General features: G+C 35.5%; 1 protein-coding gene across 6 annotated transcripts; it reads left to right on the top strand.

The window, feature by feature from the left end:
- Nucleotides 1–837: 837 nt before the first annotated feature.
- Nucleotides 838–25,774, top strand: Mtif2 (mitochondrial translational initiation factor 2). 6 transcript variants are annotated; one of them, XM_026399895.2, is made up of 15 exons: nt 838–921; nt 2,136–2,218; nt 4,322–4,578; nt 4,961–5,072; nt 8,427–8,598; nt 9,026–9,186; nt 10,068–10,244; nt 14,415–14,554; nt 15,109–15,233; nt 17,573–17,777; nt 18,386–18,638; nt 18,958–19,098; nt 20,560–20,724; nt 24,778–24,918; nt 25,583–25,774. In XM_026399895.2, exons 3-15 carry the CDS (start codon nt 4,342–4,344, stop codon nt 25,753–25,755), a joined length of 2,202 nt encoding a protein of 733 aa, XP_026255680.2. In that variant the 5' UTR covers nt 838–921; nt 2,136–2,218; nt 4,322–4,341; the 3' UTR covers nt 25,756–25,774. The 6 variants fall into 6 exon arrangements, with proteins under 6 accessions (XP_026255680.2, XP_026255683.2, XP_026255679.2 ...); XM_026399898.2 differs by having other exon boundaries at nt 2,136–2,252; XM_026399894.2 differs by having other exon boundaries at nt 840–1,134; nt 4,416–4,578.

Raw genomic sequence — 25,774 nt, 5'->3', positions numbered from 1 at the left:
AAAAAGAAAAAAGATGGGTGGGTAGAGGCACGAATTAGGAGGTTACATTATGGGAGAAATAAAGGAAAGCAGGCTTTTGAGTAAGCAAAATCTTCTATATAAGAGTTAACTTATTGAAGCCATTAACTATGGCAGTGTTAGATGTCAAAACACTTAACAGTCAAGAGACGGTGATGGCTGTGGTCAAGGGAACGGGCCCAAAGACACTCTCCTCAAAGTGAGGCATATAGGTGGGAGGTGGCTTAAAAATCACAAGAGTAAAACACTTACATGAACTATGCGCTATTATCAACACTTTATCAAATCACTAAACCTTACTATGATCCTGTGAAATAGCTTCTGTCGTTACCATATTACAGAGGAGGAAAGTGAGGCAAAGAAAGTTGACAAAACACTTCCGTACATATGGGATTATTTATTATCGGGTTAAGAACCCAAGCTCCCTGGCTCCTCTATAAATTCTGTCCGAAATACTTCCGAAAGAACTCCTCGTACAGTACCACCATCGCCACCTTTCCTTGAACTTCTTCCTTTTTGTTAGTTACATGTGTCTTTGAAGGACAGCATTTCCTCACATTTCCCCGTTTAGTTTTCCCTCCGGTGTAGACACTGCAGCCACAAACAGTCCCGGAGAAGCAGTAATTTGTTAAAAAAGGGAAACGTGCAGCAGACGCGACAAACGACACGCGGTGGACCCTGGAAGGAGACCGCTGACTGCACCATCACAACACGTCCGACAGCCCGAGTTCGGGGCGACAGCGACTATTTAGAATTCGGGGGAAAACCACTTCCGGCACGACCGGAAGCCCGACGGGGACCGTTTATGGTAAGGACCTTCAAATGGACAGTTCTTCTGGGTCCGGATGGTGATCTCTGCCTGGAATCAGAATCGTGGTGCCCAGAGCCTCTTGTAGGAGTGGAGTGAGTGGGGTTCCTTAGCCAGGGTCTTCCGGGTGGCGTTTATTATTTGGTCTAAAATGTCAATGGCATAAATCATGCGAATTCATGAACGTTGCTCATTCGGAAGCCTTTCCAAGATGCATTTCGTCCCTGCGTGACCTCCACTTAGACATTCACCAAATCCTTTTCATCGTTCTTGGAGAAACCGCCAGCGGCTTGCTTCCTCTCGGAGGTGCCGGTCTTTACTCTTCTTGTTTGCAAAAGCCTTTCTGGATTCGAGTTTGAGGCGAAACCACCCCACATTCGTAATTTTTCTACACCGACTTCCTTTTCTTTTCAGTTAAGCTCCTAAATTTCCAGCTCTTAAGTAGACGTTCCCACTAATGCAGTTACGTAGGCCCACCGTCCTTTATTTATTTATTTATTTTTTTATTCCCCACACCAGTACCCTTGCGGCAAAATAGCACCGAACTGGGAGTTAGAAAACCTGGGTTCTAGTCCCGACTGCCACTAACTAGCGGTATGACATTGTAGAAGTATTTTTGACCCCTCTGCATGCATTCCTGTTTCCTTTGCTGTAAAACGAGGGTCTTGTAGTATATAACAACCAAGGTTCCTTCCAGTTTTGACGTTTGGTTTATTGCCTCCAATGTGTCTTTCTAATTCCTGCCTCAATTACATACCTGGACTTAGGTTAATATCTTGTAGGGTCTTTATTCTTACTCCTTGAATCAATGCCCTTGTAAAATCTGTTTTCAGATTAACTTAAAAATAATTTCCCAAGGAAGCCTGTGCTCCCTGCGCACTTTTTACTTCTTAGATTAGGGGTACATACCTAAAAAAAGATTTTAAACGTGCAGTTCTTGAAGTGTTTAATGTATGAATGAATTTCTAAATCTTAATGTGTTTATTTCTTTGAAATTAAGTCAGCATTTCATTTGATCTTTACTTGAATGAATTTTTTAAGGTAACTTGCTAACTATGCGTGCACACACACACACACACACACACCTCAGAATCATCTGTATATAAACAAGATAATGACTTGTGAATATTTTTAACTTAGAAGTAATTAATCCTTAAAGCATATAAACTATCACTAAAGAAACCCATGATATAATGTAGTTTAAAGTAGCTGGTGACAAAGTATATACATCACCTCATTTTTTTTCTTTATAACCTTGTGGAAGGAAGGACAGACATTAAAACAATTTTTTCTTTTTTTTTTTTTACAGAGATTAGAAAAAAATGAGGCTCATAGGAAAGAAGTGATTTACTCAATCAAGATAACAACGCTGTCTGCTAAATGTCAGAGCAGGTATCCACCCAAGATTCTTTTGTTGTCTAGTCAGGTACTTTGTTCACTATACTGCACCTTTTTCATTTCTTTCGTTTGAAAACAAATATTCAGGGTTGGGACTGTAGGGCACACCTGTAATCCTGGTGGCTTAGGAAGCTGAGGCAAGAGGATTTCAAGTTCAAGGTTGGCTTTAGCAAGGCCCTAAACAACTTAGTGAGACCATCTCTCAAAATGAAAAATAGAGTGGGATATGGCTCAGTAGATAAGTACCCCTGGGTTCAATTCTCAGTACCAAAACAAAACAAACAAACAAAAACTCTATTTGTTGTTTCAGGAACATAAAATACATATGGGGAAGATTGGTTAAAATGTAACATTTGTAACATTTAATTTTTAATTTACTGTCCAGTTATGTAACAAAACTCACTTGCTCAGGCCCCAGTTTCTTTGATCATATCTTGTAACTATTAATCATTTCTGAAGAATTTTAAAGAGTATATAGTAGAAAATATATGTAAAGAATAAATGGGGCTGGGGTTGTGGCTTGGCAATAGAGTGCTTGCCTAGCATGTGTGAGGCACTGGGTTTGATCCTCAGCAACACATAAAAATAAATAAATAAATAAATAAAATGAAGGTATTGTGTCTACAACTAAAAATATTTTTTAAAAGAATTTAATTTCGGGCCTGGGGATGTGGCTCAAGCGGTAGCGTGCTCGCCTGGCATGCGTGCGGCCCGGGTTCGATCCTCAGCACCACATACCAACAAAGATGTTGTGTCCGCCGAGAACTAAAAAATAAATATTAAAAATTCTCTCTCTTTCTCTCTCTCTCTCTCTCTCCTCTATCTTTAAAAAAAAAAAAAAGAATTTAATTTCTATGAAAATGTTTTGTAATTATATTTTATTGTAATTCTGTAATTAATCTATAAGCATATTGTAGAAATACCATGTTGTATGAGAAACAGTTTAAAATTTTTTATAATTTTTTGATTTTTGAGATAGGGTTTCACTATGTTGCTGAGGTTGGCCTCAAACTTGTGATCTTTTTGCCTCACCTGCAGAGTAGCTGGTGTTATAGGCCTGTGGCACTACGCCTAGCTAAGAGTATTTTAAGGCAATGTAAAAGTTGAGAATTTTGTTCAAGATAGCTTTATAAATTTTATAGTTACGGTAAACACATTGAATTGTTCCTTTTTTTTTTTTTTTTTTTAAGTACTGGGAATTGAACCCAGGGCCTTTCTAGGCAAGCACCTTATCACTGAGCCATATCCTTGGCCCCTTTTTTAAAAAAATTTTTTTAGTTGTTGATAGACTTTTATTTTTATTTATTTGTATGCCATGCTGAGAATTGAATTCAGTGCCTCACACATGCCAGGCACATGCGCTACTGCTGAGCCACAACAGCCCCAGCCCCTCTCTGGCCCTTTTTTAAGATTTTATTTTGAGACTGGATCTCCCTAAGTTGGCCAGAACTTGTTGGCCTCAAACTTGCAATCCTCTTGCCTCAGCCTCCTGAGAAGCTGGTATTACAAGCATGTTCCACTCCGCCTGGGTTTTCTTTTCCTTTTTTTTTTTTTCTTTTTCTTTTTGTGATGTTGAAGAATAATGTTTAATGATATAAAACACTATTTACAATATATTCTTTAGGGAAAAATTATACACATAGTATGACTTCATTTTTTTCTAAGTAAAGTAGATATAAGCATAAAGAAAAGGTCTGAAAAGATACACATTATTATTATTATTATTATTATTTTACTTTTTAGTTGTAGATGGACACAATTAGAGATTATAGGTGGATGAGAATATAAAAGCTTGGTAGATAGGAGTGGGGAGATTTTCTGAGTGTAAGCAATGAAGTGAGAGCTTATATAGGATGTTAGCACATTGTACTAGCTAATGGGGAGTCATCAGAGGGTGTTTAGCAGAAGTAATTGACTTCAGATATACAGTTTAGAAAAATCCCTTCTCTTGACTTGACTGAGCTCCTTCAGGGCAGGAACCCAGTTTTACTCACTGTTGTACTCTAATACCCTTGTACAGTGCTTGACATGTTATAGATCTTCAATTAATATATTTGCTATCTTGATATAAATGTTAATCCAAACATTATTTTTAAGTCTTTCTTTTTAGGAAAAACATGAATCAGAAGCTACTAAAGTTGGAGAACTTGCTACATTTTCTTCAGACCTATAAATCTCACACCATTTGTAGGCAGCTGCACAGCCTGGGTCAAAGAAGAACATTAGTACAGTGGAGGCATGGATTTTCATCTGCTTACCCAGTGTGGACAGCTCAGATGTGCGCCTGGCCATGGCAAACAGATGTGCTCATTGGGGCTGCTTTATCGAAATACAGGCTTCTAGTAACAAAGGAGGTAGTTACAGATTTTTATCTCTTATAATATTATTTAGCCTGATATTAAAATGCTTCCAAAGAGGAGTAGAAATTCATTTTTAGTATTTTGTCATTTGTAGAATCTTTGTTACTTAATGCTGTACTCTAGGCTAGAGATCTTGGTGAGGAAGGGAAGTTCTGGTTTGTTGTTTGGTAATGCTGGTGAATTTGATGACCTAGAGATCATTATAAAACAATGAATAAAGGATGCAGGATTTTTAAATTTTAGCTTAAGGTTTAACTACTTATGGAAGTGTTTATTGGTAAAAATAGTAGTCGTGATCATGGTAGGTATTCCAGAATAAATCTGAATTGTCACTTAAATTTTTTTCTTCTTATTTGTCTATTTTTTAAAAAAATAGGAAAAGAGACCAAGGAAATCTCAATTGTCTTCAACAAAAACTAAAAAGGAGGTAGAAGTATGGATTGGAATGACTGTTGAGGAACTAGCCAGAGCACTGGAAAAAGACATAGGTGAGCAGATAAGTTTACAAGGAAAAATATGGGGATGTGGAAAATGTGGAATTTTACAAATGAGATTAAGGCAGTCAGGGATAAAAACTAGACTGAAGAAGATGAGTCGTTCCAATATTTTTCATTTTAGGTTACAAATTTTAGTAGTATTTTCACTCTTTGTTAAATGTAGTTCTCTATGCATTTTTTTTTGTTGTTGTTTTAGTGTTTTTCGTTGTATATGGACCCAATACCTTTATTTATTTTTATATGTGGTGCTGAGAATCAAACCCAGTGGCTCACTCATATGTGCTAGTCAAGTGTTCTACCACTGAGCTACAAAAGCCCTATGCTTTTGCTTTTAATAAAAGTGGGATATATTTTCTTATCTGTATTATTTTTTCCTTTTTAGCAACTTTGTGGGTTGTTAGAATAAGTCCAAAGAATGCTTTTGCACTAAGGGTTATACTTACACTTTTATTTTTCCCCTTTGTTACAATAATTTTCTTTTTTTCTTTCTTTCTTTTTTTTTTTTTTGTTATTGTTGTTGTTGTGTTGTATTGGGGATCAAACCCAAGGCCTTGTGCCCAGTCCCTTCTATAATTTTCAGATTTCCTTTTTTCATTCAGATATTAACAATATCTGTAAGCCCAGAGAAAAGTATTTATAGTAATCACTACAACTTTTGTTCTGCTGTGCTGGGAATTGAACCCAAGGCCTTGAACATGCTAGAATAAAGATAAAATAGTATGTTGATAATCATTTAATATAGGAGAGAAAGGATTATTGCTTAATACCAGGTACCTTCCAAAAGTGCAGGATAACTTATTGGAAAACTGTAGTAATTGGATTATTAGGTATTTTTAGCATTATTAAAAATAGTATTGCCCCCATTCATGCCTGTAATCCCAGCAACTCTGGAATCCAAGGCAGGATGGTGAGATCCTGTCTCAAAATAAGAAATAAGCTGGGTGTGGTGCTACATACCTGTAATCCCAGCAGGGCTGGGTAGGAGGTCCCAGGAGGCTGTGGTAGGAGGATCACAATTTCAAAGCCAGCCTCAGAAACTTAGCAAGGCTCTGTCTCAAAATAAAAACTAAAAAGGGTTGGGGATGTGGCTCAGGGCTAGAGCATCTTTTCAGTTCAACTCCTAGTATTGCAAAAACTAGTTTTTGAGCCCAAATTGGGACTAGCTAAATTAAAAAGAATTATTGAGCTAGTTCTTACACATAATAATTTTTAAAAATAAAATCATAAAAAGAAAATATTAAAAGCTCATCAAAGCCAAGCACAGTGGTGCATACCTGTAATCCTAGTGACTCAGGAGGCTGAGGCAGAAGTATCATAAATTCAAGGCTAGCTGGAGCAATTTAGCAAGACCCTGTTTCAAAATAAAATAAAAGGGCCTGGGTATGTAGCTAGTGTCAAAGAATTCCTGAGTTCAATCCCCAGTACTGCAAACAAAACAAAACAAAATTCAACAAAACTCTTTACTTCTTAACTACTTAAATGCTTTTTATTACCATTTTAATTGCTTTGAGGTTTTTTATTCTTATCTGTATAATAGAAATACTATATAACAGTGTGCTGTTTTGTTCTTATCTCTGAATTCATTGACTTCATGTTGGTAGCTTGAAATCAAACTTGACTGGAGTATTTCCATTACAGAAATTGGGAAATATTACAAAACAGGGATTTTTATTTTATTTTGTGGTTCTGGGGATTGAACCCAGGGCCTTGTGCATACAAGGCAAGGATTCTATGAACTCAGCTATATCCCCAGCCTGGGATTTTTATTTTTGAGAGCTTCATTATTAAACATTTATTAGCACACCATGAAATTGGATGTTTTTTAGTGTACTGCTCTTACTTGAAGATGTTTTTCTATCGTATCTCCTAAGCATGTTAATGGGTGACTGAAAGTCTTTAAAGATAAAAATATTTTTTTCATCATCATCACAAATACATGACTTATTATCCACAGGGAAATATGATTGAGTTTAAAACAAAGCACATTAAATAAAATGAGTAAGAGAATAAGTAAATATTTTTCCTCTATTTCAAGACTTTTTGTATTGGAGATTAAACTGAGGGGCACTTTACCTCTGAGCTACATTCCTAGTCTATTTATTTATTTATTTATTTATTTATTTATTTATTTATTTATTCAGATAGAGTCTCACTAAGTTGCTAAGGGTCTCGCTGAGTTGCTGAGGGTGGCTTCAAACTTGTAATTTTCCTGTTTCAGCCTCCCAAGTCACTGAGATTATAGCCATGTGCCACCATGTCCGACTATTTCATGACTTTTGGGAAACCCTAAATAGATACATAAACAAGTAAATAAATCATGGGTACATATGTTCAGAGATGAGTGTGTGTCTGTATATCTGTATGTACATACAGGCAATGCTCATTTTTCATAGATTCTGTATTTACAGATTTGCCTACTTGCTAATATTTATTTATAGTTTTGCAGTTATCCTGGACGTGCTCAGTGCTGTGAAAAATTTGGGTTGCTCCATGCATATGTTCCCAGTTGAGATTGAACAAGGCGATTCTCTGCCTTCTTGTTTCACCTGTCATACTGTAAACTTTAAAAAACTGGCCCATTTAATATCATGTTTCTGAATTATTGTGCTTTTTGTGGATGATATTGCTCTTTAAAATGGCCCCTTACTATTGTGATGAGGTGCTATCCAGTGTTCCTAAAACAAGAAAATTGTCATATGTATTATGTAGGAAATATATGTCTAACACAAGCTTGTTTAGGTGTCAGGTATAATGTTATTAGCTGTGAGTTCAATGTTAATTGACAATATGTATTTTTAAAGTATCTTTAGATAGAAACACATAAAACAAGATTATGTATTAATCTGTTGATGAAATGTTGCAACTGGAGGCTTGAAGGAGCCTAACCCTGCATTTCCTCTAAGAGCAGGGTGGTTCAATATTTGTTAATTCAGTATTCATGGAAGCTCTGTAGAGTATAACTATTGTAAATAACAAGAAATGACTCTGTATATACACATATGCATGACATATGAGCATACAAGTTTTCAAAGAAATAGGCTGATCAACCACACAATGCTAAATATATACAACATACAACTTAACATTTTACTGATGTTTCAGATGGTTTAGAAGGTACACAATATTTATGAATATATAGAATTGTCAGTTAATATGAGTGTATCATTTTAAGGAATTAATTTTTTTTCAACTTTGTGATTTTTTAACATTAGAGAAAGTTTATATACTTGTATATCCCATTTTTACACCCCATTGATGTACTGTTTATGTAGACTTTAGTAATAGAGGTCACTTTCTTAAGCATTTAATGCATGATCCTAAAAGGTTTTGTCTTATTCTGACCAGATTATGTATATGAAGCTTTATTGAATACTGCAATTGACATAGATTCACTAGAAGTACACTCACAGTTAGATGAAATCTGGATCAAAGAAGTAATAAAGAAGGCAGGGATGAAGTTGAAATGGAGCAAATTAAAACAGGACAAAGTCAGAGAAAATAAAGATGCTGTAAGAAGGTAAATATTACCTATATGTTGGGGGAGGGAGACCATTTAGTGGGAAGATTTGCCTTAAAACTTCTTTTGTAATTAAAATGATATGTGAGTGCAGGGTCAACTTTTTTTCAAAGTGATTAAAGCATCAGAAAGTATATTCAGGTTATTATAAAACTCTAAAGGTTATTTTTTATAGAATGTTGAATATATATATTAACCAGGATTTTAAACTTTGATTCATATCTGCCCATTGTTATGAAGATGCTAAGTATAGTCAGAAAGTCATTAAATATTCTGTTATAGTAGTTATATGTAGAGAAGAGTTGTGTCTAATTAAACTTGGGTTTTATAGTTAATGATAGCTTGCAGAGATAACAGCAAACCAATTCACAGGTTACAAAATGTTTCAGATATTTAAGCAATGAAACTCCTTTGCTGTTAATTGTAGGCCCCAAGCAGATCCAGCTTTATTAACCCCAAGGTCCCCTGTTGTTACTATAATGGGTCATGTCGATCATGGGAAAACAACGTTACTTGACAAACTTCGAAAAACTCAAGTGGCAGCAATGGAAGCTGGAGGCATCACTCAGCACATTGGTGCCTTTCTGGGTATGAACACAGATTACCTTACAATGTGCTTGGGAACCCCACTTACTATTTTTTTAATCAAATGTTATGATCAAAAAAATTGTTATTATAAAAAGGAAGCCATTGGATTAATGAAATGTACAGCAAGTGGTTAAAAGTTATTTTGTATTTTCTATAAGAAATTTATGTTACTGTTTTTTCTTGGTCATTCTTAGTTTGGCTTAATGAGCCTAAAATTTTTACTCAATTAATCAATTATGCTTATATAATCTCCTATGCTAGGTTGTGATAATGTTGCTCAGGATAATTAATAACTACTGCTTAGTGAGCACTTAACATGTGCCCAGCTCTGTGCATTTTATATGCTTCATCTCTTTTATCTTCACAACAACATCATTAGGTAGGTATTAATATTCCTACTTATAGCTGAGGAGGTTGATAATCTTCAGGTTAAGTAACTTTCCCAAAGTACATAGTTAGTAAGCAGCAAAGATGAGATTTAAATTCAAGGATCCTGAGCTACTAACTGTGCCTTTCTCTGGCTCAAGGCCATTGTTCAGATGTGGTTTGCTAATGTAGGGGATGACTGACTTGTTACAACTATTGGTCTGTTCTAACTTCAGAATGGATGTCAGTTGGTACATTTATGAAAGTTACTATATTTTAGAAATATGAATTTGAAATTGTTATATGAAAAGAAAACCCTAAAGGTCTCACTAGTATTTTGTATATTTTCATTGTGAAATTTTAATCTGTGTTGTTCTGATTAAGATTAGTGGAAGGAATGCAATTATTTTAAAGAACTGTTGATTGTATTCAATAATGTCATATGTACATTCCGTATGTATGTTAAGGAAGTACATATTTGAATCTTTGGTTTTCTTGGATTTCTGTTTCCACAGTCTCTCTGCCCTCTGGGGAAAAAATAACCTTTCTTGATACTCCTGGACATGCTGCCTTCTCAGCAATGAGAGCCAGAGGTGCTCAGGTCACTGATATTGTTGTGTTGGTCGTAGCTGCAGATGATGGGGTGATGAAACAGACTATAGAATCTATTCAGCATGCTAAAGATGCTCAAGGTATTGTGTGTCTGACTTATATGTATCAGGAAGGAAGTTGCTTATTATTTATTTATTTTAAAAAATGATCTCCTCCATAAAGTTGCAGTTCTGGAGCCATTTACATGTAGCTTTAATCATCACTGCAGCCCCAGGATTGATATACTTGTTTTACAGATAAGCTTCAAAGATAGTTAAATTATTTTCCCACTGATATATAACTAAAAGGAAAGGTATCAGCAGGAGTTGACTTGGGACTTGTGATCACAAGATAATCTTACTTCCACTTAAAAAAAAAATAAAAAAACCTTTTTATTATAGAGAATTTATATAGATGCAACATTAAGAATAGGATAATGAATCCTATTAACCTTTTATTCAGATTTATTAGGAGTTGCCAAGAGGTGATATTTCATTATTCCTTGTTCATTTACCTAGAATTCTTAAGAGAAACTTTCTCTTCATTTCCTTTATTTTTTTTTAATTTGTTCTTTTTAGATGTTCATGACAGTAGAGTATATTTTGACATATTAGACATACATGGATCTTCATCTGCTTTAATAATTAGTTCTTATTTAATCAAAGGAATAAAATTGTAGGCTTTGGAAAAATCATCTGGTCATTTTCTCCCTTATTTCTCTCTTTTTATTTTTTAGTTTGAGTCAGGATCTCCCTAAGTTGCTTAGAGCCTGGATGAGTTGCTGAGGCTGGCCTTGAACTTGTGATCCTCCTGCCTCAGCCTCCCAAGTTAACTGGGAATAGAGGCATTTGCTACCACACCCAGCATCTTCTCCCTTCTTTCTTCTTTTTTTAATATTTATTTATTTATTTTTAGTTGTAGCTGGACACAATATCTTTTTTTTTTTTTTTTTTTTTAACAAACCGGTATTCCCGGTTTGTTTTGTTTTATTGCCAATCCTTTTTTTTTAATATCTTTATTTTATTTTTATGTGGTGCTGAGAATCGAACCCAGTGCCTCACGCATGCTAGGCGAGCATGCTACCACTTGAGCCACATCCCCAGCCCCTGGACACAATATCTTTATTTATTTATTTTTATGTGGTGCTGAGGATTGAACCCAGGGCCTTGAACATGCTAGGCGAGTGTTCTACCGCTGAGCCACAACCCCAGCCCACAGTGTCTTTATTTTATTTATTTATTTTTATGTGGTGCTGAAGATCGAACCCAGGACCTTGCATGTGCTAGGCTCTACTGCTGAACCACAACCCCAGCCTCCTCATTTAAAAATTATAATAAATGGAGCATGCCTGTAATCCCAATGACTCAGAAGGCTGAGGCAGAAGGATTGCAAATTTAAGGCCAGCCTCAGCAGCATAGCAAGACCCTGTCCCAAAATAAAAAGAGGTGGAAATGTAGCTGAGGGGTAAAGTGTCCCTAGGTTCTGTCTCCAATATTGGGGAAAAATTATAATAATAAATACTGCACATATGCACACACATGTATTCTATACATTCATTCCTTTTAAATTTTGTATGTGGTGCTGAGGATCGAACCCGGGCCACACGCATGCTAGGCGAGCGCGCTACCGCTTGAGCCACATCCCCAGCCCCATTCCTTTTAAATTTTAAAAAAATATTTTTAGTTGTAGATGGATGCAATTCCTTTATTTTATTTATTTTTATGTGGTGCCGAGGTGTCAGGAATTGAACACAATGCTTCACATATGCTAGGCAAGAACTCTACCACTGAGCCACAATTCCAGCTCTATAGGTTTCTTCTTCTTTTTTTTTTTAAAAAAAATATTTATTTTTTAGGTATAGGTTCACACAATACCTTTATTTTTTTATGTGGTGCTGAGGATCGAACACAGTGCCTCACGCATGATAGGCAAGCACTCTATCTCTGATCCACAACCCCAGCCCTGCATTCATTCTTATTGTACCTACCCCCAATGAGAAAACATGAAGTGTTGTATCCCCCCAGGTTTGTTGGCAAGAAATAAAAAAGGTTGAGAATTACTGATCTAGGTTGAGTCTTTCATCTTATAATGCGAAAACTGAAACCCAGACAGGAAGGAGCCAGAACTCTTCCCAATTATATACAATTACGTAGCTAATGTGCAACTTGTTTGAATTTGGGATCTGACTCTTCTAGCTTCCAGTATTATTCTCTTTCCTTCTCTTTTTATAGTACTGAGGAGTGAACCCAGGAGTGCTCTCCCACTGAGCTACGTTTCTAGTCCTTTTTATTTATTTTATTTTATTCCAGATACTTATTTTTTATTTTGAAACAGTGTCTTGCTAAGTTTCTAAGGCTGTCCTTGAACTGACAATCCTCCTATCTCAGTCACTCAAATAGCTGGGATTACAGGCCCTCTTTTCTTTTAAATTCCTCAAAACTGTCTTTACATATTTTTTTAGTTGTCAATGGACCTTTATTTTTTATTTATTTATATGTGGTGCTGAGAATCGAACCCAGTGCCTCACACATGCTTGGCAAGCGCTCTACCACTGATCTATAACCCCAGCCCATAATAACTGTCTTTGTATGCTGATCTTAACAATTCTAGGCAATACATGGCAAAAAGAAAAGGGGTATAAATTTGCCAGGGATCCCATAATAAAGCAGTTGGTTGAGATAGAATCAATTCATCTTGTTATGCTTTTTGCATTTATTCTTTTGATCCTTCTTAAGTTCAAGTTCGCCTATATAGAATATGCACTTTTTTACAATAGTAGGTTATAGATTGAGAAACTTTTTGTGTTTTTTTTTTTTTGTTTCTGTTCCTTTGACCCTGAGAAAATGGTGGAGATAGTAAAACTCGACTAGAATTATCTCCTAGATTTTTGTGTGATATCTCTAATAAAAGGATATGTTTAGTAATGATGAACAAATTATAAGATTCTTTAAATGTATGCTTATTGAATTGAGAGTCCACTATGTGTTGGTCACTAGAGTATGTATATAAATAAAGAGTTGTTCTAAATCCTAAAAGAAAATTTGCAATAATGATACTTAGATTCAGCTGAAGGTGGGATATTAGGTTTTAACAATGAATAAAGGCTTTCAACAGGGAACTGCACCCAGCAGATGAATGATTGGAAGCAGCTGGAGAACCAACAGGCTGAAGCAGTTTGATGCAGAGAATCAAAGTGCAGCACTTAATCATTGTCTCCTACAGGAAAACTGGAGAAAAATATCTCTTGAAAAGAAATAGTAGTAAAGCGTGGACTGGAATCGTATCTCAGTGATGCTTGTCTGGCATGCACGATGAGGCCCTGGGTTACATTACTAGCACTGCAAGAGAATTTTTTTTTTTCTTGGTAGAACTGGGGGTTGAGCCCAGGGTCTCCATCACTGAGCTACATCCCCACCCCTTTGTATCTTTTATTTTGAGCCAGGGTGTCACTACTGAGTTGCCCAGGCTGGCTTTGAATTTGCAGTCCTCCTGCCTCATCTTCCCAAGTGGCTGAGATTATAAGCCGAGTGTGGTGGCACTTGCCTCTAATCCCAGTGGCTCCAGAGGCTGAGGCAGGATCATAAGTTCAAAGCCAGCAAAAATGAAGTGCTAAGCAACACAGTGAGACCCTGTCTCTAAATAAAATACAAAATAGGACTGTGGATGTGGCTAAGTGGTTGAGTGCCCCTGAGTTTAATCCCTGGTACTAAAAAGAAGAAGAAGAGGCAAGTGATCTGATGGTATTAAACTAGACTTGTGATTTTTTTTCCCCTAAAAATTATCATCTGTGTAGTTAACTGATCTCACTTTCAGATTTAACGATAGGTCTCCACTTCCTAAATATTGTTTTTAAAATTTTTTCTCATGTCAGGTGTCTGCTCTTAATTCAGAATTTACTTATAATTACAGTTTTAATATCTCACATCTGGATTCATTCTTTTATTTTTTAAGAGAGAGAGAGAGAATTTTTCTTTAATATTTATTTTTTAGTTTTCGGCGGACCCAACATCTTTGTATGTGGTGCTGAGGATCGAACCCGGGCCGCACGCATGCCAGGCGAGCGTGCTACTGCTTGAGTCACATCCCCAGCCCTGGATTCATTCTTTATGTGTAGAGAGTACAGAGTGGTGGTGTGTCTAAAGTGGATCTTTTAAGCCTTTCAATAAATAAGTACATCCACTGAGTAAAAAAAAAGCCAGAACAGGTTGGTGTCTCACTGTGAATACAGAATTAAAGATACTCTCATTTGCATTCTTCTTAATCTCCTTTAGTTCCTATTGTCCTTGCAATAAACAAATGTGACAAAGCTGAGGCTGATCCTGAAAAAGTGAAAAAAGAGTTGCTGGCTTATGATGTGGTGTGTGAAGATTATGGAGGCGATGTTCAAGCAGTGCATGTCTCTGCGCTCACGGTAAATATGGGTACCTCAGAGACAGATGTGTGTGGATGAGAGTGCATAGCTGGATGGTTGCAGAGTATGGCTTAAAGCCTAAGAGTATTCAGTGCTTTTTCTTTTCATTTATTTAATAATGCTGAGTAATGTTTGATTCACTTACTTTACAGGATTCTTGAGTGGATCAGATGAAACAATATACATTCAGGCTTATTCAATTAGATAAAACTTGAAATGTAAAGTAGCATCATTAGAAGTTAGTGAGAGGAAGAAAGCAATTGTAGAGGCAGATGGAGGAGAAAGAATGAATAAGCATGCATTTATGAAAGATTATTAGCAAGCACCACCAGTGACCAACCTATTAAACAAGAAAGTCAATTGTTCCTTGCAAGATCTGTCCCTGGGTCAGGATTTCTTTCTAATTCTTCCTTTCTTTCTTCTAAAAAATAGGTAATTCTTACTTTAAATACTTAAAGAAAAAGATCAAGGATAATTTGGTTTTCTGACCCTAGTATTTATATTTACAGATAGTATTTCTTAATGTATATTAACCTTTGTTGTTGTTGTTAAAGGGCGATAATCTGATGGCTTTGGCAGAAGCAACAACTGCTCTTGCAGAAATGTTAGAATTGAAAGCAGATCCCACTGGTCCAGTGGAAGGAACAGTAATTGAGTCTTTCACAGACAAAGGAAGAGGGTAGGACTATGCTATGATGCTTTCCTTTGATAATTTTGTTTCATGATTTTGTGATTTGATTATATGACTACATATTTTTATTGCATATTATTTTTAGTTCATGAACAATATTTTCAAAGCATTTGTTTTGAAAAGTATTTATTGTACTAGCACACAGAACACAAAAATGCAGTTATTGTCAATAGACCATAGCAACTATCTGTATACACCTAGTCATATTTTGATGACTTAAGTAATTCAATTTTTTTTCTCCTGACTAGGCTTGACCTAAATTAAAATAAAATAGCAATTCTAAATTCTTGATGACATTACCCATTAATATAATATATAGAGGGCTGGGATTGTGGCTTAGTGGTAGAGCGCTTGCCTAGTACCGGCGGGACCCGGGTTCAATCCTCAGCACCACATAAAAATAAAGGCATTGTGTTGTGCCCATCTACACCTAAAAAATAAATGTTAAAAAATAAAAAATAATATATAGAAAGGTGTTTAAAATGGTGTTCTCTTCTTGAATTTCCCTATTAGCAAGAAAGATTTTTTCATTGTTTTGTATGCTGTACCAACTGTGAGCAATCTCTTAGCTGACATGGACAGTGGCATAAAAAGTATATTAGGATGGTGTCAAAACACTCTGCTTTCTGCTTCCTCCCTTACCATAACTTTATAAGGAAAAAAATTCATTTTAGTAAGAAATATATTATTAAATTTACTGCATTAAACTGGGTATGATGGAGCATGCCTGTAATCCTAGTGGCTCAGGAGGCTGAGGCAGGAGGATTGTGAATTCAAAACCAGCCTTAGCAAGTTAGCGAGGCCCTAAGCAACATAGTGAGACCCTGTCTCAAAATAAAATATAAAAAGGGCTGAGGTTGTGGCTCACAAGCTGAGCACCCCTCGTTTCAATTCCTGGTACAAAAAGGACTAGGAATGTAGCTAAGTAGTAAAGCACTGCGGGGTGCAATCCACTGTCCTGCCAAAAGGAAAAAACATTATAGCATATTATCCTTTTTTTTTTTTTGTAGCAGAGTTTGAACCCAGGAGTACTTTATTGTTGAGCTACATTCCCAGCTTTCAATAGTATTAAATATATTTCATTGTTGTGTAGTAGATTTCTAGAACTTCCTCATCTTGCAAAACTAAGACTGTATACCCACTAAACACTAATTTCTCTTCCCTCCTTTCTCCAGTCCTTGGCAACCATGTCTCTATTCTATTTTTATAATTTATATATTTTATAAGTGAAATCATACAGGATTTTAAAAAATATTATTATTACTATTATTTAATATTTATTTTTCTGTCCCAGGTGGACACAATATCTTTATTTATTTCTATGTCATGCTGAGGATTGAACCCAGTGCCCCACGCATGCCAGGCCAGCACGCTACCACTTGAGCCACATCCCCAGCCCAAATTATTTGTTTTAATTAGTTATATATGACAGTAGAATATATTTATGCACTTTGATATCATACGTAGATGGAATATAATTTCTCATTTTTCTGAGTGTACATGTTGCAGAATTATATTGGTCATGCAGTCACATATATACATACAGTAGTAATGTTTGTTTCATTCTACTATCTTTCCTATCCCTACATCCCCTTCCTTCCCCATCCGATCACTTCCCTCTACCTAATCTAAGGTAACGCTATTCCTCTCTAGTGCCCCCTGCCTTATTGTGAATTAACATCCACATATTTGTGATTTTATTTTTCCCTGTTATAGAGATTGAACTCAGGGGCTCATGCATACTAGACATGTGCTCTACCACTGAGCTGTATCCTCAGCTCCCACTTACTTTTATTTTATTTAGCATAATGTCCCTTAGGTCCATCCATGTTGAAAAGGATGCATGATATTCTTTTGTGTGTATGTACCACATTGGACAGCTTATCCATTCTTCTGTTGATGGATGTTTGGGTTGCTTTCACTTTCTGGCTATTGGGAATATATATATATAGATAGATAGAGAGAGAGAGAGATATTGGGGATTGAACCCAGGTCCCTGTGCATGCTAGGCATATGCTCTACCACTAGGCTATATCCTTAGCCCTTTTTGTTTTGAGATAGGGTCTCTCCAAATTTCCCAGGCTGGGCTCAAACTTGTTATCTCCCTGCTTCAGACTCCCAAGTAGCTGGGATTACAGGTATAAACCATCATGCTCAGCTTCAAAAAAATGTACTTATAGTATCAAAAATCGGTAGTTGAGAAGAGAATTAATGCATAGGTTTATATATATTTAAACTGCATATAGACATTTTTGCTATAGTTAAGAAAGTATAATTGTATCTTTATTATGGCATTAAATAAATATGTGTATATATATTCATTTTAGTCCTGTTACTACAGCTATCATTCAAAGAGGAACTTTGAGAAAAGGCTCAATTCTGGTTGCTGGAAAGAGTTGGGCAAAAGTACGCTTAATGTTTGATGAAAATGGAAAAATAATCAATGAAGCCTATCCCAGCATGCCAGTGGGAATTATAGGCTGGAAGGACCTTCCTTCTGCAGGAGATGAAATTCTTGAAGTAGAATCTGAGGTATTTCAAGTTTAATTCCTACATATTAGAAATGATAGAATGATTTTATTTTTAAAAAATTTTCCTTTTTATTGGTACATTATAATTATACATAACAGTGGGACTTGTTACGTATTCATAAGTACACATAAGTGATATTAATTATTTTAAATATCAAGTTTGTACTGTTATATCAAGTGATTGATGTTAACAAATAATTCTCGTTTGTACATGGCCTTGAGGGAGTTAGTTGTGTCATTTTTAGAATTTGACTTTAGTATTTTTTTTAAATGGAAATTATTATTTTTTTAATACATTGTTTTATTTATTTATGTTTATGTGGTGCTAAGGATTGAACCCAGGGCCTCACATGCTCTAGGCAAGCGCTCTGTCACTGAGCCACAACCCCTTTAGCATTATTTTTAAATTTTGAGATAAAATTTTAAAATTAAATTGTAATTTAATTAAATTATAATTTTATAATTTAAAATTTTTAATTATATAAGAAGCTCCCCTTATAAAAGTGGTTTCAGACTAATTAATTGCATAGTGGGGGAAAATAAAAGCCTTTCACCTAGTATATATCAGTGTCTATTTTATTAAATAATGCCAGTATTTCTCCTATAAAGGCAAGGGCACGTGAAGTTATTAACTGGAGGAAGTTTGAACAAGAACAGGAGAAAAATAAAGACGATCTGAAAATACTGGAAGAAAAACGAAAGGAACACCAAGAAGAACATCGGAAAACCCGTGAGAAGTATGGCACTTTGCACTGGAAGAAGAGATCATTTATGAAGTACCTAGAAAGAAAAGAACAAAGACCCTTAAAGCCAAAAGAGAAAATAGAAAGAGATTCAAACATACTACCTCTAATTATTAAAGGTATCTTTTTGAAGATTTTACTTTACAACTCACCTTTTGAATACATGTATATTTTTATTCTTTGTTCTTCTCAAATTTAGTAGTCCAAACTCCTAAACTCATAAAGGAGTTTGGACTCAAAAATTTGAGTGAAAATTAATGCAGTATTTTGAGAGACATTTTTCTAAGTCAACATGTTTTTTGCTAATTTAGTTGTAAGTGAACATTTGGCTCATTATACTTTATATAAATTCTTTAAAATTTTTTTCCGTTTTTAAATTTTCTTTTTGTTAATGCCTAATTCGTGACATTAACAATTTTAAACTTTTGCTGTATTTAGGTGATGTTGATGGTTCTGTTGAGGCCATTTTAAACATTATGGATACCTATGATGCTTCACATGAATGTCAACTAGATTTAGTACATTATGGAGTAGGTGATATTAGTGAAAATGATGTTAACTTGGCTGAAACATTTGATGGTAAGGTTTCTACTTTCTATTTGTCTGTGTTCCCTCAATCACATTGTGATTATTTAATTCTGTCTTGTTTGGCTTGACATACCTAATATTCTCATTATCATCACCCTTTCCACTATAGGATCAGATATCACTTCTATTAATGAAAAGGTCTTTTTCAGTTATGCTAACCAAAGTATTTGTTAGGCACTGACTAGCTGAGCACTATTTTTTCTGTGTAAGGTATACAGTGTAAGAATTTTTTTTTAATTCTTTTTTTTTTAAAGAGAGAGAGAGAGAGAGAGAGAGAGAGAATTTTAATATTTATTTAGTTTTTTTTTTTAGTTTTCGGCGGACACGACATTTGTTTGTATGTGGTGCTGAGGATCGAACCCGGGCCGCCTGCATGCCAGGCGAGTGCGCTACCTCTTGAGCCACATCCCCAGCCCAAGAATTTTTTTTTTTAGCCTTTATTTATTTTTATGTGGTGCTGAGGATTGAACCCAGTGCCTCACACATGCCAGGCATGCACTTTACCACTGAGCTACAATCCCAGCCCACAGATTTCTTAATGTTAAAACTTTCAGGGTGATTGGGTTTTTTCTTTTAAGCTTTTTTTTTTTTCTCATTCATCCTATTCAAGGTGTTTTTCCTTGCTTCTTTTCTTTTCGTATCAGGGATTAAACTAGGCGTGCCAAACCACTGAGCCACATCCCTGGCTCTTTTTTATTTTTTGAGGCAGGGTCGGATCTTGCTAAGTTGCTTAGGGTTTTGCTAAGTTGCTGAGGCTGGCCTCAAAGTTGCAGTCCCCCTGCCATACCCTCCTGAGTTGCTTGGATTATAGGTGTGTGCCACCTTTGTTTCTTTTTCTTCCAAAGTATTTGCAGTTAAATATTATTATTCTTTGGTAAAATGGTCAATTCTTGAATTTTTCCAATTAAGTAACTATTTTTGAACAACTTTTGGCCAAATGGATACCTAATTATAAACCACAAAACTTTTAGACAATAGTATTACAATTGTATGGACACCTTTATTTTATTTATTTATTTTTATGTGGTACTGAGAATTGAACCCACTGCCTATACATGTAAGGCAAGTGCTCCACCACTGAGCTACAACCCCAACCCAGCATTACAATTTAATAGTGGAATTATCGTTAAAATAAAACAATAATTTAGCCTTGATCATTTTTTGTTTTATTTCTCTGGTATAAAACCAAAGCTTTGTTTAGCATACTGCCTTGCACATTATAGACACTTAAGAAAATATATTTCTTAAATTAATAATTTAATATCATGAAGAAATTTTCCTGACTAAACAATTTATAAAATTCAGTGATTTGAAAATTTACTAGTTTTTGTGGGATAAAAACCCCACAATTTTTCATTTCCCCAATTGCTATATTTTAAATAAATAAAATTTGAGTTCTGCTTGAAAGACAAATGATAATACTTGTGTTACTTTATTATTTCTCTTTTCCAGGTGTTATATTTGGTTTTAATGTGAATGTAAGCAATGTTATCCAGCAGTCAGCTGCAAAAAAGGGAGTAAAAATTAAACTTCACAAAATCATTTACCGTCTTATTGAAGATTTGCAGGAGGAACTGAGCAGCAGAATGCCCTTTACTATAGAGGAACACCTAATAGGTGACTGTTCACTGAATGTTTCTTTTATTTTATTGTGGAACTGGGGTTTGAATCCAGAGGCACTTTGCCACTGAGTTATATCCCTGGCCCTTTTTATTTTTTATTTTGAGACGGTGTCTCCTAAGTTGCTTAGGGCTTCTCTAAATTATTAAGGCTAGCCTTGAACTAGTGAGCCTCCTGACTCAGCTTCCCTGGTCACTGGGAGTACAGGTATACGCCACCATGCCTGGCCTGAATGCTATTTTTTTATTTTTTAGTTGTCAGTGGATCTTTATTTTATTTGTTTATACGTGGTGCTAGGAATTGAACCCAGTGCTTTACACATGCTAAGCAAGCGCTCTACCACTGAGCCACAATGCCAGCCCCCTGAATGTTATTTTTAAGCATTCATATCTTAGGTGTTGTAAACAGCCCCTGAAAGCAAAATTGAAGAGAAATATATTCACTTTTCCAATAAATATCTATTGTTTTAGAAAAACTGATGACCATAAGATGAAAATTCCTGGTAACCTCATATGCATTATGTGTCCTGTAAGACACATTGTGCTTCATTTAAGCCCCGAAAATACAAAGGCAAATAAGGCATTAAGAACTTGCCCTCAAATGTAGACATGAACAATTAATGATAGTACAAATTTGACTAGGATCAGCAACATAAATATTAACACTGTCACTGGGTACAGTGGCACATGCCTGTCACCCCATGGGTTTGGGGGCTGAGTCAAGAGGATCACAAGTTCAAGACTAGCCTCAGCAATTTAGCAAGACTGTCTCAAAATTTTTAAAAAGTCTGGGAATGTAGCTCAGTGGTTAAACACTCCTGGATTCAATCCCTGGTTTTATACACACACACACACACACACATAAATATATACATATATATACACACACATACATACATATATACATATATACATATATACATACATATATACATATGGTACCATATATACATACACACACATATATACATACACACATACACACACACACATACTCACATACACACACATATATAAAATTAACAATGTTTTGGAAGGTGCCACTGGGACTCGCAAAGAAATTATACCATAAGAAAACTTACTTTATATTTAAATGTTAAATATTGTTAAGTATTGTCTAGCATATCCTTTAGCCAGATTTAAAGGCTGAATTTGTATTGTTCCCACTTGCCTCTAAATATGTACATTTGCTAAATAAGTACAAGGATATTCTTATAAAACTAACAATGATCAAACAATATTCTCTAATTCAGCCCAAATTCAAATTTTGTCTATTGTCCTCACAGTGTACTTTTTTTTTTTTTTTTTGGTGTTGGGGATTGAACCCAGGGCCTTGTGCACGCAAGGCAAGCACTCTACCAACTGGTCTATATCCCCAGGCCCCTCTCAGTGTACTTTGTAATGCATGTGCTTTCCCTCTAGTCCAGGATCTTGGGTTGTTATTTTCATTGTCCTATTTCTCTTCTTTCTTTTTTTCTTAATATTTTTAAGTTGTAGATGGACACAATACCTTTATTTTATTTTTATGTGATGCTGAGGATGGAACCCAGTGCCTCATACGTGCAAGGTGTGCGCTCTACTACTGAGCCACAACCCCAGCCCCTCCCTATTTCTTTTTAGGCTCATTTAATCTGAAATAATTCTACAATCTTTCTTGACCTTGACCTTTTTAAAGTGTATGTAAGCAACTGTAGAACATACCTTAATTTTTAATGTCTAATGATTCCTCGTGATGAGATTGGATTTTACATTTTGGTTCATACAAAGTTAGTTTATGCCTTTCTGACCTGCTAAATATGATCATGCAGATATTTGTATGTTCTTGTACTAGTAGCAATTTGGAAAAATAGTCATATTATGAGGGTTTTTACTAGTCAAATCCCACTAGTCAAGTAACACCCTAAAAAACTGGTAATTATAGTAAGTTATTTTATTATTGGAACTTAATTTTCATTGAGAGGAGAAATATTTACAGAATTAGTATTTATAAGTGGATCTGAAAACATTGAAGTGACTTAAAAATAGATCAGGTAATGATAGGTGATCTACTCTAGAAAATAGGTTTTCATAGAGTAGTGGCAATACTCAAGGATTTTCATGTTTGTTTTTTGCAGTACAGAGTCTCTCATGCTAGGCCAGTGCTTTCCACCAAGCTACATCCCCAGCCCTTTTTTTTTAAATGTAATTTTTTAAAATTTATATATGACAACAGAATGCTTTATAGTTCTTATTACATATATAGAGCATAATTTTTCATATCTCTGGTTTTATACATAGTATATTCACACCAAATCATGTCTTCATACATGTACTTTGGATACTAGCCCTCTTTGAGATGAGTTTCACTAAATTGCCCAGTCTAGTCTTGAACTTGGATACCCTACCTCCTACCTCAGTGCCCCAAGTTCATCTGTTATTTCTAATTATTGGACAGGGAAGTAAAGTTGGTGGAAATAAACCAGGATTTCTTTCTATGCACAAGTTCATTTTTTAAATTAATTTTTTATTTATACATGACAATGGAATGCATTACCATTCTTATTACACATATAGAGCAGTTTTTCATATCTCTGGTTGTATATAAAGTATATTCACACCAATTCATGTCTCTATACATGTACTTTGGATAATAATGTCCATCACATTCCACCATCATTTCTAACCCCATGCCCCCTCCTTTCCCCTCCCACCCCGCCCTATCTAGAGTTTGTCTATTCCTCCCACGCTCCCCCTCCCTACCCCACTATGAATCAGCCTCCTTATATCAGAGAAAACATTTGGCATTTGTTTTTTTGGGATTGGCTAACTTCACTTTGCATTATCTTCTCTAACTCCATCCATTTACCTGCAAATGCCATTATTTTATTTTCTTTTATTGCTGAGTAATATTCCATTGTGTATATATGCCACATTTTTAATCCATTCATCTATTGAAGGGCATCTAGGTTGGTTCCACAGTTTATCTATTGTGAATTGTGCTGCTATAAACATTGATGTGGCTGTGTCCCTGTAGTGTGCTGTTAAATCCTTTGCATATAGACCAAGGAGAGGGATAGTTTGGTCAAATGGTGCTTCCATTCCCAATTTTCCAAGAAATCTCCATGGTGCTTTCCATATTGGCTGCACCAATTTGCAGAGTCTCTCTCCCCACCAGCAATGTATGAGTGTACCTTTTCCCCCACATCCTCACCAACAGTTATTGTTGTTTGTATGCATAATAGCTGCCATTCTGAGTGGAGTGGAGTGAAGTGAATGAAATCTTAAAGTAGTTTTGATTCACATTTCTCCAATTGGTAATGATGATGGACATTTTTTCATGTATCTGTTGATTGATTATACATCATCTTCTAAGAAGTGTCTGTTCAGGTCCTTGGCCCATTTATTGATTGGGTTATTTGCTTTTTTTGTTTGTGCTTAACTTTTTGAGAGTTTAGTGCTCTACCTGATGTGTGAGGGGTAAAGATTTGCTCCCAAGATGTAGGCTCTTTCTTCACCTCACAGATTGTTTCTTTTGCTAAGAAACTTTGAGTACATCCCATTTATTGATTCTTGATTTTAATTCTTGCACCAAAGGAGTCTTATTCAGGAAATTGGGGCCTAATCCCACATGATTAGGGCCTACTTTTCCTTCTGTTAAACACAGGGTCTGTGGTTTTATCCCTAGGTCCCTTTTTTTTTGGTGGTTGTTGTTGCTATTTCCTTTTTTAATAACATACATTAAAATTCACTAGTAAATATTTCCTTTTGGTGGTCTACCTTGTTGCATTTCAAAACTTTCTCTTACACCACTGATATTGGAATTACTAGAGAGCTTGCTACATATTCAGAAAACCCAGTTCCATCCCAGAACTAATGAATAAGATTCTGCATTTTAGTAAATCTGACTCATGGTAATATAGTTAAAATTTGAGAATTCTTTAATTTTTAAAAATTTATATTATCATGGAATACATTACAATTCTTATTACACATATAGAACACAATCTTTTTTTAATACTGTAGAATAGGAGGTATTATTTTTCAGATCATTAACATCATTTTCTTCCTAAAGGTGAGGCTTCTATACTAGCTACCTTCTCTGTAACAGAAGGAAAGAAGAAAATTCCTGTGGCTGGCTGCAGAGTTCAAAAAGGACAGTTAGAAAAACAAAAAAAATTTAAATTAATCCGCAAGGGACAGGTTATTTGGAAAGGTAAGCAACATCAAAATGTTTTCTACGGTTTATCCAGGCCCCCCCCCAAACCTACTGATTGCATAACCATCTAAAATCCATTGATCTTTTCCCACCATAATGCATTCTTAACTTCTCCATAGCAATGAGTTCCCTTCCTATTAATTTTTACAATTCCTCTAGATTGTTAGTTCCTCAGACTTGATTTTAACTACTTTTGTTTTTGGAGACTTGAGTCTGAGCCTATTTTTCAGGCTGGCCTTGAACTTGAGAAACTGTCACCTCAGCCACCCAAGTAGCTGGGATTATAGGCATATAGTTTTGCATGCAGCAATTTCCCAAGCTTTTAAAAACTGGCTTCACTTTTATCCTACACTTACACATTCCACTCCTCTATTCCCATCTTTCCGAACTTGACCTACTGTCTACAGTGTTTATCAGTCCTGAGTATAATCCCATCCTTTGCGGTCTTTAAGTGGGAGATTTCTGGGCTTTCCTGGCATAAAATCCCATTTAATGACAGGACTGTATTTAACACCAAACTACACAGCATTTAGCACTTGAGGCTTGTCTCAAAATTAAAATCATTCTCCTTGGCCTTACAAACTGCTGGGATTATGGGTGTGCACCTCATGCCTGCCTTAGTACTTTGTTAAATATACTCACCTTAAATTTCCTTTTTAAGGCTCATTGACCTCATTGAAACACCATAAAGATGACATCTCAGTCATCAAAACTGGAATGGATTGTGGTCTCAGTTTAGATGAAGAAAAAGTGGAATTCCAAGTGGGAGATGAAATTGTTTGTTACGAAGAAAAGGAAGTTTCAGCAAAGAGTTCTTGGGACCCAGGATTTTAAAACTATATTAAAAATGTCA

Source organism: Urocitellus parryii, chromosome 12 (genome assembly GCF_045843805.1).
Source record: "Urocitellus parryii isolate mUroPar1 chromosome 12, mUroPar1.hap1, whole genome shotgun sequence".
Taxonomy (NCBI): domain Eukaryota; kingdom Metazoa; phylum Chordata; class Mammalia; order Rodentia; family Sciuridae; genus Urocitellus; species Urocitellus parryii.
This window is presented reverse-complemented; position numbering and strand designations above follow the sequence as displayed.

Coding starts and splice junctions, on each gene's coding strand:
- Mtif2 (XM_077791839.1), top strand. CDS start 1,006: ATGAACGTTGCTCATTCGGAAGCCTTTCCAAGATGCATTTCGTCCCTG. Junction 4,579..4,960: donor GGCTTCTAGTAACAAAGGAG/GTAGTTACAGAT, acceptor TTAAAAAAATAG/GAAAAGAGACCAAGGAAATC. Junction 10,245..14,414: donor GCATGCTAAAGATGCTCAAG/GTATTGTGTGTC, acceptor AATCTCCTTTAG/TTCCTATTGTCCTTGCAATA.